The sequence below is a fragment of the Haliotis cracherodii genome, unplaced genomic scaffold (genome assembly GCF_022045235.1).
Source record: "Haliotis cracherodii isolate W230 unplaced genomic scaffold, xgHalCrac1.p SCAF_14, whole genome shotgun sequence".
Taxonomy (NCBI): domain Eukaryota; kingdom Metazoa; phylum Mollusca; class Gastropoda; order Lepetellida; family Haliotidae; genus Haliotis; species Haliotis cracherodii.
The window spans coordinates 2,545,693-2,563,548 of record NW_027266269.1 but is presented as its reverse complement, the minus strand read 5'-3'; the positions used below and the strand labels follow the sequence as shown (position 1 = coordinate 2,563,548).

The following is a 17,856-nucleotide window of genomic DNA, read 5'->3' as shown; positions in this document are numbered from 1 at the left end:
GTGTTTCAGTTATACAAAAAATTCATTTCCATAACCACAAACAGCTCTCATAAATGCAGTGTACCTTGTACGATTGATTCTATCTCATAAACATGTGTCCCCGATTCTCGCTGCAGGTTTGTCAGCGTTCCACTGAAGTAAACGTCTAAGACACGCCCACATAGCCTTTCACGCATGTCAAGTTAACGACCCATGACGTTACTGAAATACCGTTTATTATTTCATGAAACTAAAACACGCTAACTCACTGGTGTATGTTGCTTTAGTTAAGGGTTTTAGAGACTGAAGTGGTGGGGGTTTTAGACGTGTACGACCTCAGTGCAAACCTCACAAACTGAGAAACATTATCCTTGAGGAACAGGTTAGGTTGGAAGAAACAAAAATAGGTTCATGGTATGACCCAGGGTGGCAAAGGGATATGGCACTCCCGAGAGCTACAATTGTGCATTGGTTTTTTTTGCCATAGAACACTGGGCTACCCGTGACTTCTCCATACAGAGAGTGAGTGAGTGAGTATGGTTTTACGCCGCTTTTAGCAATATTCCAGCAATACCACGATGGGGGACACCAGAAATGGGCTTCACACATCGAACCCGGGTCTTTGGCGTGACGAGCGAACGCTTTTAACCACTAGGACACTCGACCGCCCCACTTCTCCTTACAACTGAGCGTATCTACTTGACTGTAGATGTACAAGGTACACAACGTGTACAGAAGGAAGTTGTTAGACACTGCAGAACAAAGGATTTGACGATACTGGTAGAAGTAAACCAATATTTAAATCATCGAATGATTTGAATACATTGAACCATGGGTTTATACACTGTACAATTATACTTCCTGGAATAGTTGTGTGTTTTTCTTGATACGTTTTCCCCGCTCTACCGCTGATCACCAAGGCAGTAATCCTGACGAGGTGTGAGTATGAAGTAAACATGTATCAAACACACAACCCCAATGCGCCCCCACTTTGCAATGATTCCTGATAAGACATGATCTCCCAATAAGCTGTGCTCGTTGTGAGACGTTACTAAGGGGATCGGTTGTTTATCACACAATAAATTCAACATCATGACGTGATCAGCCAATAAGCTGTGCTCGTTGTGAGACGTTACTAAGGGGATCGGGTGTTTATCACACAATTAATTCAACTTCCTGCTCAATCTGAATGATGTTTGTTCAGTGAAGTAACAGTTCAACAACGCCATTAGCAGGAGCATAACGCTCTGCCGAAAAAAAGGATACACTTACTCAATACAAGAAGTGTTGCTCCCGTCTGCTCCTCAGAAGATATGAAAGTGTGCAATGTCATATTTTGACATTTGTATTAAGTTAGTTGAAGGGAAAGGCTTATAGCATGGCTTCATCCCTTTTGTTCTGACTGCTGTAAGTATAGCATCGCCTCAAGCCACATGTGTCAGTAAACTGTAGTGATGATTGTTCTGACTGCCGTACGTATAGGATCGCAGCAAGCCACATGTGTCAATTTACTGTAGTGATGATTGTTCTGTCTGCTGTAAGTATAGTTTTGCCTCAGACCATATGTGTCAATGTACTGTAGTGATGATTGTTCTGACTGCCATGAGTATAGCATCGCCTCAAGCCACATGTGTCATTGTACTGTAGTGGTGATTGCTTTGACTGCCGTAAGTACAGGATCGCCTCAAGCCATATGTGTCAATGTACTGCAGTGATGATTGTTCGGACTGCTGTTAGTCTCCGGTAAGTACTGACTAGCCTCAAGACATTTATGTGTCAATGTACTGTAGTGGTGATTGTTTTGTCTGCGGTAAGTATAGCATCGCCTCAAGCAACATGTGTCAATGTACTGTAGTGATTATTGTTCTGTCTGCGGTAATACTGACTCGCCTCAAGACATATGTGTCAATGTACTGTAGTGATGATTGTTCCGCCTGCTCTAAGTATAGCATCGCCTCAAGCAACATGTGTCAATGTACTGTAGTGATGATTGTTCGGACTGCTGTTAGTATAGGATCGCCTCAAGCCACATGTGTCAATGTACTGTAGTGATAATTGTTCTGTCTGCGATAAGTACAGGATCGCATCAAATCTGGACCTGATATAAACATCTGTGACAGTTTAACGCTGCAGGTACTCCATATTGCAGCTACCCCGGTATTGACCTGTCACGCCATTTACAGAAATCACGAGCAAGGATCAAAGTATTTCAATCAAGATGACAAGATGACAATCAGCAATCAGTCACAGAGCGTGACCATCTGATCTCCAGTTAAGTTGTCCCTATGGCATCCATGATGTGATTGTGATCTATTCTAACTACAAAATGGCATATTGAACACTACCTTTGAATTAAGATATTTATTTTGTCAAATTGGTCTCAATCAACACGTCCACTGTTGAAGTACTTAATCAATATTTATAACAAACAGGAAACGAAAATGCTGGATATTCATGCATTTTAATATTTACAAATATTACAATATTTACAAACATCATGGCATATCTTCCGATATGCAATCTGATCAAACTACAGTGAGGTGAGCTGGGTGTATTGGCTCGCTCACGACAGTTGACCACAGATATGTCAAGCCACAGTTTAACACGGGTACCTCACTGAAGCACGGTCACCTAACTCCGAGCCCTGTCTTAATGCGGATGACAAGGCAGGGACACAACATGAACCATGTGTTAACTTCACTTGACATGTATGACATGTATGACACGTATGATACGTATGACAGGAATGCCACGTATGACACGTATGACACGTATGACACGTATGACACGAATGACACGTATGACAGGAATGACACGTATGGTACGTATGACATGTATGACACGTATGACACGTTTGACACGTATGACACGGCCAAGGGACTGAACCACCAACCTTGTGCTCTTCGTACAGATGCTCGATCAATTTGACCTCATATGCCTCAAACTAAGAACAACGCAATGAACAAACAGTCAACAAACGATATTTAAGAAATACTTGATTTCTAAGCATGGGATATTTTGGAATAGATATTGCCGATAACACCAGCACGTTCCCGTTTGCCTCCATCTGCAACGTCATACACAGCATCCTCCACACCACCAGCTTCACCTCCACCTCCACAGTTCCCACCAGGTGACTCACGATCCATGGCCATGTCTTTCAGTGGGATGTCAGTATACCATTCTAGTTCATAGACAGGGGCATCGCCCATCTCGGCAACAGAGTCGCGCACAACGTCCTCTGTCTGTGGGGTGTCAGTATACCATTCTAGTTCATAGACAGGGGCATCGCCCATCTCGGCACCAGAGTCGCGCACAACGTCCTCTGTCTGTGGGGTGTCAGTATACCATTCTAGTTCATAGACAGGGGCATCGCCCATCTCGGCAACAGAATCGCGCACAACATGCTCTTCCTGGGTGACACTGTGAAATAAAAAATAAAATTGATGTCATAACTTGTGGATCCACATTTAAGCAAATAAACCGTGCAACAATATTTGCAACACTATTTGCAACAATATTTGCTTCAATATTTGCAACAGTACTCGTTTCTCAGAGTGTACAGCTACACAACGGCATATCACTTCAATTGTCACTGAAAGGAACCCTCCAATCGAAGTGCACTAAACATTTCAGGATTGAAACAAGCTTCCTTATCACAATGCACTGCTCGGATTGTTGTGTACTATTACAACTGGGGTCGCCTTGTAGCTTAATTACTTCCGTCCTCCTGGCTTTGTGGATAACAATGTCATTGTTCAAATTATTCTATTAATTTCAATATAGAGCTCTGTCCAACTAACTCTTGTTGAGTTAATTTCATTTATTTACTAACAGAACAGTTTGGTACTTCATAGCTACAGTTTATTTATTATAATAGAATTATGATAGTGCGTTGCTCGGTAGAGGATACCTAATAATTCACATGCAACTTCATCCATTCATTCAAATATTTCATCACATGTCCCTTTTATCAAATTTATATATTAGCGTTACTGTTGAAGGCTTAAAATAACCAGTAATATGCCCCTACTATTTTTTTGTAGTTTTACAAAATTACTTTATTTTATAGAACAGTTCGATGATGACAACAACAATCGCCAAGGCGTACATTTAACTGCTATATTTCAGCTGCATCAATCACAGCAGCCTGTACTACTAGAACATGGGCCTTGGAACCATTCGGCTTATGATATGACCAACATCTCACGACGTGGGGGCATGATGAGACAGTCATCCACGTCACACTGACTGACTACCTCATTGATCTCCATCAGTTCTTGCGTCCATAATGGTATGAGGTCCAATTGTGAACCCGAATTTTGGAATATTATGTCTCTCTCACTCACCTAATTCGCCTCAAGTGTTTACTACACTTGCAGTACACTGCCAGGAAGATCAACACGATGATACTGACAGCTGTTGTGGACAGCCCTACAGCTAGTCCCACTGTACCACCTGACAAATGATAACGGTAAAGTAGAGGGATAACGTAGTTCATATCATCAACATGCATCTAGAGACAGCTGCACATACAGAGTTATTAACGTGTATATTGTATTAAACAACATAAGTGCCTGTGACGCCAATATTTTAGTGTATTTTGCAAACAAGTAAAGTTTGGTTTTCAATATTGTAGTACATGTATGTGTAGCCGGGGTAGTGGTATTTATCCGGCTCGGGCCGTTGGGAAACAGACACAGGCAGATGGTGAAAATGGATTGATTGCAAGCGGGTGGCTGCTGTTGAAGAACTACCTGAAGAAAAGAAAGTGTCCTTCCTCCTCAACAGCAGCACATGAAGTCATATATTTGCAAGTTTACAGGTATTATTTATCTTAAATATATAAGTACAAAAGCCATTGATAACCTATAATAAACTAACTTTAATATTATATTACTGTTGTATGTTCATGATAGGATACTTGAAAAGCACATGGGCCAAAATGGACCATGTGGTTAATTATTTTACAAGCAAGTTTTATAATATCAATATTCCATTTACTAATTTAATATTACTTTAAATGATATTATATATATATTATTCAATTTAAGTCAGCACCCTAATATAGATATTAATTTCTGACAGAAGCAGATGAAAACAGATTGAAATATGGCCATTCCATACCTGAAGAAAAGAAAATGTCCTTCCTCCTCAACAGCTGCACATGAAGTGATGAGGAAGTCAGGTATGGAAGGAAGCTACCTGTAGAGGACCAGGGTGGCCAATTAGAAGACAGATTGCATTAAGCATCAAAGGAAGTGCTTAATGCAAGATATAAATAGACTGAGGGAAACCCTACAGGTGTGAAAAATGTCTAAAGATAGACAGAAGGTTGAAGGGGAAGATCTGGTGAGAGATTCCCAGAGACTGGAAAGAAGGGTGTTGAGTTGTTTAAAGAGTTAGATACTAATATTCAACTGTAGACAAGACAAACATTGAACATATAGATGATTATGATGATGATGTATGAATAATGATATAACTATAGGAAGAATATAAGGTACCCTGCTACATATGGAATCAAGTCTCAAAAACGCAACTGCTACAGAAAAGCACGCATTCCATGCATTATTTGACTTTTATGCAAGCCCCGTGCATTTCACTACCCAAGAATGGATACAAAAACACGTGCGTTAACGGGATTCCATATGCATTATTTACCATGGTGCTGACAACAACCACTCAGAAAAAAAACAAAATGACGCAATTATTCAACATTACGAAATTTAGCATCTGCGAGCCATTTGTATGATTGAAGCAGGATCGCAGGCCACGCGTAACCAACAATCGACCATGCAACTTGATTCGAACAACACACCTACGAAATCGATTCCAGCCAGCACGATGACTGCATGAAGCATCCTTGGCCTTCGACGAATATCTTCACAAACCGTACGTCGCCGCCTCAGATGTGCAATGATTGTCGCCAGAATGTTCGCTAGACGTCCCATTGTGACAGGAAACCACCGTCAACCACGTCTACAGTGGTGCAGACAGCGTCTACGCTTGACGGTCATGCAGTGGGGACACGTTCTATTCACTGACAAGTTTCGTTTTCACCTCAGCCACAGCGATGGATGGATTCGAGTGTACCGACGTCGAGGTGAACGTTACGTCAACAATTGTATCATGGAAGAAGATTGGTTCGGGGGCGGCAGCGTTATGGTATGGGGTGGGGTTACAGCAAGACAGAGGACTCGTTGGTTAGTGGTAGAGGGAAATCTCAATGGACAGCGCTACTGCGGCGAGATCATTGGCCCTGTTGTTCTACCGTTTTTGCGTCGTCATTGCCCAGGCATTACCTTTCAACATGACAACGCCCGGCCTTATATTGCTCGACTTGTTCAGGATTCAACAAAACAACGTGAATGCCATACCCTAGCCGGCTCGCTCCCCTGATCTCTCACCAATCGAGCACATGTGGGATCAGATGGATCGGCGCCTTCGATGTCAACCACGTGTTCCACGGACACTCCAGGAACGTCGAAACATGCTCCAGCAGATATGGGCAGATATCTCACATGACTTTGTGCGACGCCTGGTGCAGTCCATGAGACGAAGATGTGTTGCTGGCATTGCAACCAGAGGTGGACACACACGCTATTGGTTTGTAAATTGACCTTAGGCATGTTCATGTGTTTTTTTTATGAAATCACACATTTTTTTAAGTCAGTATGGCAAATTAAACCATTTGAACACTTACAGGAGTCTGTTATCTGTTGCAAACCGAAATTGTTTCAGATTTGGTAAAACAACATAACTTTGCATTTAATCTTATTCAATGTCACAGAAACGCTTGTTGTACTGATATTAATGACGGTATATGACTTGTCTGCAAGTGACAAAGGTGGCGTGCTTGCATGCGTGCGTCAGGGTAGGTGCGGGGAGTCCAATTATTACGCCCGCTAATGAATCAGTGATGTATCAGAAGTTATTTGCAGCTCCCTCGGGTGTATACACTATAGACTTGAGGAGACTAATAATACTGACCTAGTCAATACTTACCAGATTCACAATCTGTCCCGAAGTAGGAGTCTACACATCCAGACACACAGGAGGAGCCCAGCTGACAATATCCTCCATCACAACCACCTGGACATGCTGTACAGTTACCTGGACTGTCACATGGTATGTTGCATCTCCTGCCTTGATATCCTGGGATACATCCCTCGGTACAACGTCCACCACCGTCGTCTGACTGAGTACACAGGTTATATTTACAATAACCATCGCAAACAGACAAACATTTCAGATCAAAATACCCAGAGTCACACTCAGTGAGGCAATGTCCCGTCGTGTTGTCACAGTCTGAACAGTGTTGGTTATCCTTACATTGACCAGCTGAAAGTTAAGATGTAGGTATTCATTAATGTATTTTTGAACATTATGTTATGGATAATAAGCACAATGTTTAACATAATTGAAACATGCCTAACTGTGGTAAATAGATTATGCGACTGATTATTCATTAGCAGTACTATTCTGTTGACTTTGATTTTGAGAAAAAAAATTAATAAATATGGAAATGTAATTATTATTTACAAATGACTATATATTTGAAGTAATACTATACTTTACAACCTACATGTTAATATTGATAGTTTAGTGAGTGTAAACTAGTGAATGGAAACTTAGATATCGAATTATATATCATGAAGTAGAAAACAAGTAGTTAGACAAACTCTCATGTAACTGTTGGTGTATTATAATGACTGTTGTCACAATGGGGTCTGCAACACTCAGCCACCGAGGCCTCCACAAAAATGAATGTCCGACAAAAGCCCCGGTTGCTGAGTGGGTTAGATCGCTGACTTTGTGTGCAGGCGATTAGGTGCCTCACTCTGGCAGTGTGGGTTCGAATCCCGGATGGGACTCCCCCCAACCCCCTGCAAGTCGGAGGGTGTGCACTGACAATGTTGAGACAGGAATAACAGATTAAAATTATAAAAGAGAGGGATTGTAGAAGTTTTGAGATTACCATCGTGTTCCGCGATGCCCTTCAGCTGTTACGTTCATTGCGCAGAAACCTTGTAATAACAGGCTTAGAAACACCAACAGTTACCTGATGGTTTGCTGCACAATATCTTCTCTACTTCATGACAATGTCTGAAACTATGTTGACGAGTTGGGATGTAGAAATAAACAACGTTCATGCCATTTAGGACGAATTGACGTTTTCTGATTTAAATCTCTATTTTACATTTCATGTGTACGATTTCGCAGCAAACGGAATATAGTAACTTTATTAGGTAGGTGATATGTTAGGTTGAAATAATATTTGACATTCACACAACGTCAGCTGAAGGTCGTTCATGCAATTGCCTGACCGCGTCATACCAAAATACATAAAGGGGGCACATGCTGTTACCTTCCGCTCGGCATTAAGTCGATAAAACAAGGACTGGTCAGCTTGTATTCAGTATGCAGTGTCGGAGTGGGGTATCGATGTGATATTGTGACATGGTACCTCAGTGAACTTGGATTACAAAACGAAGTCTGGGCTAGTGCATACACACGTATACACGTTGCTATTTAAATGAAATAGTCTTGAACACGACGATAAACACAATTTAACCTTATCTCGTTAGACAAGCCTGTTTTCAAAAATATCATATACTGATGTAAGGGTAGTACAAATAATAAAGACTGGATTTGCAAAGTTAACAATACAATGTTTTACCTTCAGCAGCAATGACCAAGCATGTCATCCATATCAACAGCGAGGCGACCATTATGATGACAGAATCTGATGCGATAGAACAATGACGTAATCAAGAACACAACAATGAACATACACAACAAAACAACACGTGTTTGATGCCGAAACGTAAACAATAATTGGGTATGCAGACACCAAAGAGTTGCGGAGTTAGGCCAGAAGAGGGTGGCACTTTGTGTACTCACTAGTCTGAGAATATACACAGGGTGGCCATTGCAAGGAGCCGAACGCCTTATCAATACTCATCAGTATCACATTGTTTAGTAGCACTTGTTGAAAGATGGTACCTGCTGTTTCCAATGGCATAAAGGGGATAACACAAGGTCGGCATTAAACCTCATTCCACAATACATATAAATAACACAGACATACTTAGAGTACAACACTTACTTCTAGTACATCATATACTTACAGTACAGCATATACTTACAGTACAGCCTATACTCACAGTGCAGCATATACTTACAGTACAGCCTATACTTACAGTACAGCCTATATTTACAGTACAGCACATGTGTACAGTACAAGCATATACTTACAATACAGCATATACTTACAATACAACATATACTTACAGTACAGCCTATACTTACAGTACATCCTATATTTACAGTACAACATATACTTACAGTACAGCCTATACTTACAGTTCAACATATACTTACAGTACAGCCTATACTCACAGTGCAGCATATATTTACTGTACAGCCTATACTTACAGTACAACATATACTTACAGTACAGCCTTTACTTACAATACAACATATACTTACAGTACAACATATACTTACAGTACAGCCTATACTTACAATACAACATATACTTACAGTACAGCATATACTAACAGCACATCACACATTTACAGTACATCATATATTTACAGTACACCATATGCGTACAGTACAACATATACTTACAGTACAGCCTATACTTACAGCACAGCCTATACTTACATTACAGCATATATTTACAGTACACTATATACTTACATCACAACACATATTTACAGTACATCATATACTTACAGTACAGCATATACTTACAGTACAGCATATACTTACAGTACCAGCATATACTTACATTACATCATATACTTACATTACATCATATACTTACAGTACCAGCATATACTTACAGTACCAGCATATACTTACATTACATCATATACTTACAGTACCAGCATATACTTACAACACAGCATATACTTACAGTACAACATATTCTTACAGTAAAGCGTATACTTACAGTACAGCATATACTTACAACACAGCATATACTTACAGTACCAGCATATACTTACATTACAACATATACTTACAGTGCAGCATATACTTACATTACAGCATATACTTACAGCACAGCATATACTTACATTACATCATATACTTACAGTGCAGCATATACTTACAACACAGCATATACTTACAGTACCAGCATATACTTACAGTACCAGCATATACATACACGGACAGTCTTTGTTGATACAGCATGCAGGCCCGCTGAGTGTGACCCAATAGTCATGTGTATCACACGTGTCTGAGGGGGCTGCTGACTGATGTGTTACACAGGAAACACAGTTTCTGCACCAACACATGGATCAATGGCTCCTGTTGGTGTTACTGTCCTCCTTACCAGGAAGATGAAAATCAACACTGGCACGTGCAGGAAAAGGAAATAATTCCATGCAAATGTTGGATTCTAGACTCTTGTCACAGACATACAATCGTCAACAATCACCAGGAAGTTGAGAATATAACAGGATGGGCACTGATCATGTCATATTGCGTTGAGTCTAGTGGGAAACAATAGCCCAATAATCGTCCGTTCCACACTTGTGTCAGAGGGGCTGGCGATCTATGTTCTGTTACACAACTAGCACATTTCTTTCCTAATCACATTTTACATCCTATTGAAAGTAACACTTACCTCCTAGCCAGGCGGCGGATATACACCACTGTCACGTGAAGAACAGGACATATTTCCATGCATTTGTGTCTAAACAATTTATTATGAACATGATGTATATCATATCAATGGTCTATTTCACAATCATTTACCACAAACAAAATATTCAGGAAGATAATATATTTTTTTTCGTGTAATAATACATGTTTTTTCTTTGCTAAGATTCCATCCTTTTACCACCATGAATATTTCTAATTTAACTCTTCAATCGAGACTAATCATTTTGCAAAGATCAGTTTTATTGTCACTAGACAGACTTCCTTCGTTTCCGGCAACGGTCTCGTGGGTTAGAGAATATGTTTCGTGAAGTTGATTTTGTATATAATGGTATGAAAATGTATGATACAGAATTTTAGTGACATCACATTTTTGGTACACACCTCCTCATCTCTACACCCGCACCTCGCCATCTCTACACCCGCACCTCTCCATCTCTACACCCGCACGTCCCCATCTCTATACCTGCACCTCCCCACCTCTACACACACACACACATCTCTACACATGCCCTTCCCATCTCTACACCCGCACCCCCCCCCCCCCCCCCCCCCCCACATCCCCCCATCTCTACATCCGCAAACATCCCCATCTCTATACATGCCCTTTCCATCTCTACACCCGCACTTCACACCCCACCCCACCCCACCCCACCCCACCCCCCACCCCACCCCCCACCCCACTCCCACCCACCCATCTCTACACCCGCACCCACCCACCCCATCTCTACATCCGCACACCCGCACCTGGCAGAGATGAGGAGATGTGTGGGCGTAGAGATGCACTAACACCTCCTCATCTCCACACCCGTACCTCCCAATATCTACACCCGCTCCTCCTCATCTCAAAATGAACCAGATTGTGGAAGGTGTGAGGATTATGCCCTCTAACTATAGAATACTAAACGAGCTCCCGTCTAATACCAATTTTAGGAAACGAGTGTAATACCTAGTTTAGGTCACGAGTTTCATAAAATTTGTTTTACAAGGGAGCGAGTTTAGTTTTTAATTTATTACTTGCCATTTATAACGTTTTTCGAATAATACTGTTGAGTGTGAATAGGCTGACACCTACACGATCCATAAATCAATTGAGCTTAAAAGAATAATACTTCAAACAAGTCAGAAGTTGAAACGCATGATTTTAATACCATACAACGATCCACCTTTAAGCACTATTCACACTGGCTGTAGTTATCCTTAGATATATTAACGTAGCCAAAATAACACTAACGTGTCGAAATATGTAAAAAAAAACTTGACTACGTGGAACAACGTTTCTATATCGAAGTGTTACCAGGAAAAAGTCCGTCAAAATACCAATATGTACGTTGTACTAGAGTCAACAACATTGAAGTACGAAAAGGGTGCTACACGTCATCTACGTTTTCCTACGTTAAGCTACTTTAGACGACAGTAAAGTACAGTAGCTAGTACATTCAGGTATGCTAAACTACATTTAAAAACGTTACATTACGTTAAACTAGGGTAAACAACGCTCATCTCGCACAAAGTACAGTAGCTAGTACATTCAGGTATGCTGAACTACATTTAAAAGCGTTACATTACGTTAAACTAGGGTAAACAACGCTCATCTCGCACAAAGTACAGGGTATATAAAGAGACATGTGGTGTTCATAATTCTTTCACTTTTGAATTCCTGACAAAACACATATATATTGCATTCCTTTCGTCATTTTGGTCTTGGTTAGGGTTAGGTTAACTAAACTCTAGCTATGAGGAAAACAAGAAACAAGAGAGGTCAAACCCCAGCTTCTAACATTGCTGAGGTTACTGAGGTTCATGAGAATACTGAGGTTCCTGATGTTTCTGGGGTTGCTGAGGATCCGATCTATGAAGACTTGCAGGACAATTTCATTAGCATCAGACCTCAGTTCTCGCTACCGCTAAACAAAAATCTGAGGACATCCCATTAGGCGTCACGTCAGAGCGACCTTTCATCCGACCAATCAGAGCGTCGTTTACCAGATTTTGAAAGTGACAGTCAGACAGTGATTTCTAATAATCCAACCTCAAAAACTTAAAAACGGGGTATTCCGAACGATAGTTACGGGTTTAACGACTGAATCCATACAATCTAGACCATCTTTTAGCCATTCAAGAATATTCTTTTGTTCAGGTTTCAAATTTGTAACAGAGAATTTGTCTAAATAGGTTTCGAAGCGTAGTCGCCAATTTGAAATTAGTGCCGTAAAGCACGAGAAAGCTGCCTTCTGATTGGTCATTCCATTAGTCAGTTTAAGTTCGCGCAAGGCCGTTCTGATGTGCCCCGTAATGGGATGTCCTGTGATATTTGTTTAGCGGTAGTGAGAACTATGATCTGATTTTAATGAGATTGACTTGTAGGATATTGATAAAGTTGATGCCACTCCCCCAGACCCAGAAAGCTCTCAGAGTTGCAATGTCCAGGAAGAGGCAGCTGGCTCAAGCAAAGGCACATGTACATCAGCAATAGTCCTAACCTCATCCACATCTGCTATCACAGACGCAAGCACAGCATCAGCAGCCAAACATTGCGGTTTCACAGCAGCAACAGTGCCCAACGAGATGGATGCCGCCCTGATAGCGTGTTTATCAAACGCAGCACCTGCAGCAGGGACAGACAGAGCGGCCTTCAAGTGCACCTCCAGCACACTCTCTACAGGACTTCCTTCAATTCTAGAATGGAGGTTTTGAGGAGTATATTGACCTTTGTTCCTGTTTGGCAACCATTGTCACCACTGCCTGGAGGATCAAAGACTGTTGATGCTTCCCTGTATTTTTATTTTGTATGTGTGTTTGTATTTTTAACATAAAGACGAAATACAAATACAAATGTGACGCTGTTGATATGATATGATATGAAAACAGCCAAAATATTAACTAAAAGACTTTGTGCTAACAAACCAAAACAACTTGCTTGTTCCTATTAAAAGGCCATTCGAAACAAATTCTGTAAATGTAGTCCTATTTTCAAATATAGATATAATGTAAATTGAAAATATATGTTAGAAGACCCTCACTCAGTTATAGGCAACGCTTAATATAGTTAACGCTGCTTCACTGTATTGAATCGGTCAAATCTTACCCTTTAAAGATTTTCCATCGTTTTGATAGAAACATCTTTGTTTAGTATTCACGCAAAATCTGAGATCATTTTGTCGAAAAATAAGGGGTGAAAAGGAGGGTCAGAACTATTGGGTCGTACTCTACATCTTGGCTGCAAAGATTTAATAGCACGTGCAACAATGGAATGGTTTCATTAGCCAACTCTGCATGGCAACGGCATCATCTGCAATGATGTAATAAGGTTTATCAACATCATCAACTGTAAAGGCTCTGCATCTGGTATACCAAATATTCCCTGTTGTATTGTTTGGTGGAGGGCACAGTGGTTCCATATTTGGCTATCGGAGCTGGACCCAACATCACCAACCTGAATCCATCGGAATTTGTAATCTGCATCAACCAGGCCCATTAATACAATGGATCAGAACCCCTTGTAGTTATAATAGGAAGAGCCTGAATTCGATTTTTCTTTCATGGCGGTATGTTTGCCATCAAAAGCACCCTAGACAGGTGGAAATTGCCATCTTCCTTGAAATCGCTCTGCCACTTGTAACCAATTTTAGGGTTCGATAGGAGTCTTCATAACCTCAGCTTCCATGACATCCAAAAAAGCCTTAAACACGGAAACATTAATCCCTGAGATGGTATTGTGAGCAAGTCTTAAATTATACATCAGTGAGGGGTATGAGTCTCGAGTAGCCAAGAACCTTAATGTCACAGCCAGCTTGAGTCCAGGAGACACAGGATCACGCCATCGGGTCCTATTCTTGGTGAGACGGTCCTTCACCCTTGCTAACAGTTCATGGAATGTCCAAGCGCAGAAAGTTCAGGAAAGCTTCAAGATCCTCAAGTAATTCTTCCATCAGGGCGTCATACTGACCATGGATTGATCTGCGCAGAAGCCAGTCACGAGCCCACCATCTTCTCTGTTTTCTCTGCCTCCCTTCGTCCTCGTCAAATTGCATAAGAAACTGGGCATATCATAGCAGCTCTTTGTTGACAACAGCCCAGAACAGACTCATATTTACTCTTCTATCACTCATGTTGTGTCTGCAGAGTTCAGACAACAAATGATCAGACTGATGTCATCATGTGTAATAAATATCACGTGTATCAACCCATACTTGCTACCTAGTTATCTGTAGTTTATCTTAGTTTAACTTATTTAAACGTATTTTAACTTACTTTAACTTGCATGTGTTAAGAGCACACCTAGCAAGACGTGATATAGCATTTTCAAAACGCAGATTACTGTACAAATACTTAGTTCACTGAAATGAAACGTTCTTTAATGTCAATAAAGTAAATGTAGTGTAGTGTAGTATAACCGGGTCATGTGAAGTTAAACAAAGTTAGACGGACTTGTGCCCCTACTAAGATATAGTTTACCGTAGTTGTTTGCAGATATTTTATGCCTTGATAACTACGATGTTCGTTACGTTTGGCTACAGTATGCCATGGATAAAACTACGGCAAACTACATCTAACTACATCAAAATAAGTTGTTACTACGTTAACAAAAATGTCAGCTTACGTGGCTATCTGTTGTGCATGCACAACAGATAAATCCCTAAGTACGTCTTTTTCACGTTAATGGCTACGTCATGAACATGACGTATTGTTGGGGTCATCGAGTGTGCATAAGCTCCTCTCAGTGATCTATCACCTCCAGAAGCAATGTCGCTGAATAAGCCAAGGGATGTTGAGAGCTTTCAATATTTGTTTGTGAAACGTGTTCCTAGAGTACATAAGCACGTGTTTTGGAATTACACACTGCGTAATACAGCTGTATATTTATTAAACGGGTGATCTCTTCACGGGAAAGTAATAATGTCAAATGTTTTACAGTGGAAGAATAGACTGTTGGATACAATAATGTAGTCAATTGCACTGGAGCCTGAGTGACGATGTATAAGTATAATCACCTATATCTAAATCCCTACCACAGCGACCATTTAGAATAGACATGTCGAGAGCTGCAGACATATTTACAATATATTTTCCGGGATTGTTTACAATGATATCACATGACATTGCATCTATGTTGAAACTCTAATCCAACACCTCTCCATCGCTACACTCGCACTTCCCCACCTCCACACCCAAAATCTCGCAATTTCCACACCCATACCTCCCCATCGCTACACTCGCACTTCCCCACCTCCACACCCAAAATCTCGCCATTTCCACACCCATACCTCCCCATCGCTACACTCGCACTTCCCCACCTCCACACCCAAAATCTCGCCATTTCCACACCCATACCTCCCCATCACTACACTCGCACTTCCCCACCTCCACACCCAAAATCTCGCAATTTCCACACCCATACCTCCCCATCGCTACACTCGCACTTCCCCACCTCCACACCCAAAATCTCGCAATTTCCACACCCACACCTCCCCGTCGCTACACTCTCACTTCCCCTCCTCCACACCCAAACTCTCACCATTTCTACGCCCACACCTCCCCATCTCTACACTCATACCTCCGCAACTCCACCCCTTCCTATCTCTACACCAACAACATCCTTCAGCCTCTGTTGTGTGGTAGTGCCATGGCCTTTCACTGTCTTATCTTTAGTCATGGTCGTCCTTTTGTTGTTTTGTTAAAAAAAGGCAACTTGTTGATGGCGTGTATTGTCAGGTCGAATATTTACACCCAGTCGTCATATTGATTGACAAGTTATGTGTGTGGCGTTAAACAACAAACAGACAAATTATCATCTCACCCACCTCACCCATTACCAATAACATAGTGCATTCGCCTATACATCGCTCAAAACATTGAAATTAGCCTTGTGTAAAAAGGGAGACAACCCTGTACGCCATACTTGAGAGTCCTTGTTTGATTGATGCAGAAAGTCTACCTGACCTTGTTTCTGATAATGTCTGTTTTTTTCCCTGGAACACTTTGTACTATGTGATACACTGAAAAGTGGGGTATGTGCCTTTCCTAAAATACACCATCTCCTAGCTTGTTTGATGCACATTTCTAGAAAGACTATGCAACGGCTTTCCTCACAGAACGTCGTTGTTGTGTAGTAGTGATAACATAAGACAGGTGACCAGGGGGTATGGGATATAGAAGAAAGAAAGAAATGGCATTTACACAACCAATCCAAATCTACAGAGACACGACAAGGACGATAATGATTATGTAATGTACATTGAATTGAACTCATTTTAATTTTTTGAAAATGTTGACAAAACAAATGATAATATACAATCAACTATCTGTATGGTATTGATCCACATACAAAGATACATTATTCTACAATAGGCAATAAGCAATAGAGGTACACTTCATTAAGATAGTGAAAAGGAATTCTTATGAAATGTATTATCTTAATAATAATGTCAGTTTCCATAACTTATTTAGATTGACTGCAACGGAGGTTACAATACAACATGAATTAAATGTACATAATATAGAATTAATTGAATGTAATATATTTCTGTAGTATATAGATACATTTATAACATAAACAGTTTTCATGTCTCAGGCTAAAATGTATATACACCATGCCCTGTGCTTGTCGAGAGGGTCAATAGAATAATATCAGTTCGACCAGCTCGATGAAGTGGTTGATTCCATGGCATTACACACCATCTGCGTGGTGCCATGCTCCTACAATAAATCACTGGATTGGCTGGTCCAGACTCGAGTATTTACTGACCATCGTTATTTAGCCGGAACATTGCTGAGGCGTTAAACGTCAAATACTGCATTACATGTCTTGTGTTCTCTGCCATGAAATAAATAAACACTTTGAGTAAAATCAGTCATATCCCTGATTATTTCATTCAAGTCTACAGTTACAGTAGTAATATTAGTACATGTTTGATGTTGTCAAGATGAAGAAAAACACTCTGAATCAGTGGTACTTCTCACTGACTTCTTGATCGGTCACGTCTCTACTGTCTCTCATCCTGTTATTAAATCACTCTTTATGTTTTCTAAGCTAATCACTTGATTTATTACTTTTGTCAGATTGTTAGAGATTATCACGTGTGTGTGTTTGCGGATGATAATTATCGTGTATTAAGAATAAACATTGTATTTAGATGATACCAGGTGTTCCCTTACATATTTCAGCCAACATATATAAGTAATATGCTATAG

General features: G+C 40.6%; 1 protein-coding gene across 2 annotated transcripts in view; it reads right to left on the bottom strand.

Annotated features, from left to right (window-relative positions):
- Positions 1–2,780: 2,780 nt before the first annotated feature.
- LOC139460911 (multiple epidermal growth factor-like domains protein 6) overlaps positions 2,781–17,856 on the bottom strand; it is an 85,067-nt gene continuing 69,991 nt past the window's right edge. Inside the window, exons 1-5 of one of the 2 annotated variants that reach the window (XM_071242392.1) lie at positions 10,147–10,227; positions 8,663–8,728; positions 6,988–7,323; positions 4,329–4,437; positions 2,781–3,402 (exon numbers count right to left, since the gene is read on the bottom strand). In XM_071242392.1, coding sequence (XP_071098493.1) covers positions 2,982–3,402; positions 4,329–4,437; positions 6,988–7,323; positions 8,663–8,728; positions 10,147–10,222 — 1,008 coding nt within the window. In that variant the 5' untranslated portion in view covers positions 10,223–10,227 and the 3' untranslated portion in view covers positions 2,781–2,981. Of the gene's footprint in view, positions 3,403–4,328; positions 4,438–6,987; positions 7,324–8,662; positions 8,729–10,146; positions 10,228–17,856 lie in introns of those variants that run through there. The other variant, XM_071242391.1, reaches the window with a different exon arrangement.